Below are 3,153 nucleotides of genomic sequence, written 5' to 3'. Positions count from 1 at the left end.
TTGTGTCATCCTTAGCGATGGGTTCTCCGCTTTAATACGCGGGAGATTAGCTGCTTCAAATGCTCGATAAGCTGCACGCATTCGCTTCTCAGGATGCTTGTCTTCCTCGTCGTCTTTTACACTGCCATGCATGAAAACACCACAGACAATCAGCTATACAAGACCAATTACATGAATGTATATGTGAATATTACCTTAAAGCTGCCAAAGCTTGATCGACATTTGTCGCTATCTCTACGTCCGCCATAGATCGATTCAAGTTTTCTTCGATGACTGGCTCTGGTAATACTATGCGTGCTCCCGCCTGTGGCTTAGCTGCGTTTATGGCTTCGATAACACGTTGTTTCTTTTCCATCTCTTCCAAGATTTGTTGACGATGAATCTTTGCCAGCGGCTGTTTACCTTGTGTCTTAATTGAAGACATTTCTTGATCAAGTAACGCCTGTTATAAAAATGTGCCTTTATATATTTGTTCATAGTCAACGTAAACTATGGACTGACACCTACCTTTGCTTCCGCCTTTCGTCGCAAAGCTTCAGCACGCTTCTTTTCCTCCTCCTCACGACGCTGTTGCTTCTTAGCTAGACTTCGATCATTGTCCTGCCAGAGTCGATCCTCAGCCTCCTTCACTGCCCGTTCATTATTGGCTTGTTTCACAGCCTGCTTGCGTTCGCGGGCCTCCACTGCCTTCGAATTAGTTCCCATTTTCTTTGGCATTTTTGATATATTTTTGAGATTTTTGTTTGTTTTCTTTTGTCTAATCGCGTTTAATTAACTTTCTGGCACACCGTAATCCGTAAATTCGCATAATTATACAGATTTTGACATTTCCAAATTTATTACAGGGTTGCCTCATTCCGACGGCTAAATAATTGTTTGAGTCGTGTGTCAACACTGTGAAAACAGCTGATCGGAATGTCACTTAAAAGGAAAATCATAAATAAAATTTTGATAAAGAATGTACGTAAATAAATAAAATCTTACAGGAAAAAAGTAAAGAAAGTATTTACAAGATGGATATAATTAAAGCTGAAATTGCAAGGAAACGCAAATTGCTTGAGGAAAAGCAACTTGTCGATGACAAGAAAAAATATTTTAGACGGGGCGAACTCATTGCTAAGAATACTGAAGAGATCCTACAAAAGGTTGGCTATAAGAAACAAGAAAGCCGTGAGGAAGACCAAGCACCAGAAGGGCACTACAGCTATGACTCGGAAGGGCAAAATGTTCTTCCTCGCTCCGAAGTTATACGACGCTTGCGCGAACGTGGCGAGCCAATTCTCATTTTTGGCGAGTCCGAAGCGGATGCTTTCCATCGTTTGCGGCAGTGCGAAATCTCACAGCCTGAGTCGAACCGTGGATTCCGCAATGATTTCCAAGAAGCCATGGAGCAAGTAGATCAAGCATACTTACAGGAAATGTTTGCCAATGCACCAACAGCCAAAGAGGAACAAAAATCGGATTTGGCCGAACTGGATGAAACAATAACGTGGGATAGCATTAAAGCGAGTGCTGTCAAAATGGGCCGTGGTAACAAAGAATATGACATGGATGTTATTATAACTTTGTTAACTTTTTTGCTTAAAATGTGGAATGACCAAATCGCCACTTATTCCAAACAAGAGAAAATGTCCACCAAAACAAAAATGGCTCGCGTCATTTTCACCCAGACTCGCGAGTATGTCAAACCTTTATTCCGTAAACTAAAGCATCACACTTTGCCAGAGGATATATTGGATAGTTTACGTGATATTTGTAAACGTCTGCTCAATCGCGACTATATCACTGCCAGTGATGCTTATCTGGAGATGGCTATAGGAAATGCGCCATGGCCGATTGGTGTGACAATGGTGGGTATACACGCACGTACAGGTCGAGAAAAGATTTTCTCAAAGAATGTTGCGCACGTGATGAACGATGAAACTCAACGGAAATACATCCAGGGGCTGAAGCGGCTGATGACCAAATGCCAAGAATATTTTCCAACTGATCCCTCAAAATGTGTGGAGTACGTAAGCAAAAAGGATCGCATATAATCAGCTTTGCAAATGCGAACACGAATCTTTTTATTTAATTATTTAGCTAATAAGTATGATTAGACGTAAATTATGAAAAATTGCCTTTACCGAATAAAGGTATGAATGTTCGAGAGTTTTTTCCATGGTGAAATTGTCACAAATGCTTTATTTTACTGGATGGGAATGAGTGTAGCCGCACGTTTATTTCTTGCCAAGCTCAGCTGCACGTTGACTTGATTTTTCTACTGCATTGATTAGCGTTGCACTAGAGAAAAAATTAAATGAAACTTTATAAGATTGAACAAGGGGAAGTATTCTGTTACCGCAAGTTGCCTTTTTCCAGTTCATGCACACCTACAATAGTTGCACCGCCAGGGGAACAAACCTATTTTTGAAAAATATGTGCAAAGCAAAATTAAAATGTGCCATTTCATTATAAAGTGAACAAGGTACCTCATCTCGTAACACCGCTGGATGTTTACCAGTCAGCATTACCATTTTAGCAGATCCCAGCAGCATTTGTGCCGCAAATTGCAGCGCCATTTGTCTTGGCACCCCCTGCTTAACACCACCATCAGCCAATGCCTCGATTATAGTATACACAAATGCTGGCCCGCAACCAGCTACGCCTGTAACAGAATCTATCATAGCTTCCGGCACTTGCTGGGCGATGCCCAGGGAGTTTAACATCAAGTGTAATTTCTCCAAATCCTGTTGCTTTACATAGGAACCAGGTGTGTACACAGTAATGCCCTCGCCAATTTGCATGGGTGTGTTGGGCATAGTGCGTATCATTTTTAGGCCATTAATAAAGGAAAATTTCTGTAAATATTGACGAATAATAAACCATTTGACATTTTTCAACTCATGTTACCTCTTCCAATGTCTTGAGATTAACCCCGGCCAGCACCGACACAAAAAGTTTATCTTTGTCTTTTAATGTGGGGGAATGTAGACTACATAATTGAGCAGCCATCGGTGTTAGAATATGTGGCTTTACGCATATGAAAATAATATCCGCCTTGTCTAGCACTTCGTAGTTATCGTCCGTGGTTGCAATGCCTATCTCTCGCCAACGTGCCAGGTTCTCGATGTTCGGACCCGACACAATCACTTGAGAGGTTTTTACAAACTC

General features: G+C 41.4%; 3 protein-coding genes across 3 annotated transcripts; 1 reads left to right on the top strand and 2 right to left on the bottom strand.

The window, feature by feature from the left end:
• Positions 1-6: 6 nt before the first annotated feature.
• Positions 7-838, bottom strand: LOC108354596 (coiled-coil domain-containing protein 124-like; the record flags this gene model as incomplete). The annotated part of the gene is made up of 3 exons (XM_017605775.1): positions 508-838; positions 195-442; positions 7-121 (listed from the first exon to the last, which is right to left on the bottom strand). Coding segments are annotated over exons 1-3 (573 nt in total), but the record flags the coding sequence as incomplete, so codon positions are not given.
• A 65-nt stretch (positions 839-903) lies between these two features.
• Positions 904-2,095, top strand: LOC108354595 (pre-mRNA-splicing factor 18-like). Its single transcript, XM_017605774.1, has one exon. The coding sequence runs from the start codon at positions 1,014-1,016 to the stop codon at positions 2,034-2,036; it is 1,023 nt and encodes a 340-aa protein (XP_017461263.1). The 5' UTR covers positions 904-1,013; the 3' UTR covers positions 2,037-2,095.
• Positions 2,034-3,150, bottom strand: P5cr (Pyrroline 5-carboyxlate reductase; the record flags this gene model as incomplete). Its single annotated transcript, XM_017605773.1, has 4 exons — positions 2,034-2,283; positions 2,342-2,403; positions 2,472-2,840; positions 2,893-3,150. Coding segments are annotated over 4 exons (753 nt in total), but the record flags the coding sequence as incomplete, so codon positions are not given.
• Between the last annotated feature and the right edge of the window lie 3 nt (positions 3,151-3,153).

This window comes from Rhagoletis zephyria, unplaced genomic scaffold, assembly GCF_001687245.7.
Source record: "Rhagoletis zephyria isolate East Lansing unplaced genomic scaffold, Rhagoletis_zephyria_1.1 Rzeph_scaffold_37416, whole genome shotgun sequence".
In the NCBI taxonomy this organism is placed as follows: domain Eukaryota; kingdom Metazoa; phylum Arthropoda; class Insecta; order Diptera; family Tephritidae; genus Rhagoletis; species Rhagoletis zephyria.
The sequence above is the reverse complement of the archived record's forward strand: the minus strand, read 5'-3'. Positions and strand labels throughout refer to the sequence as shown.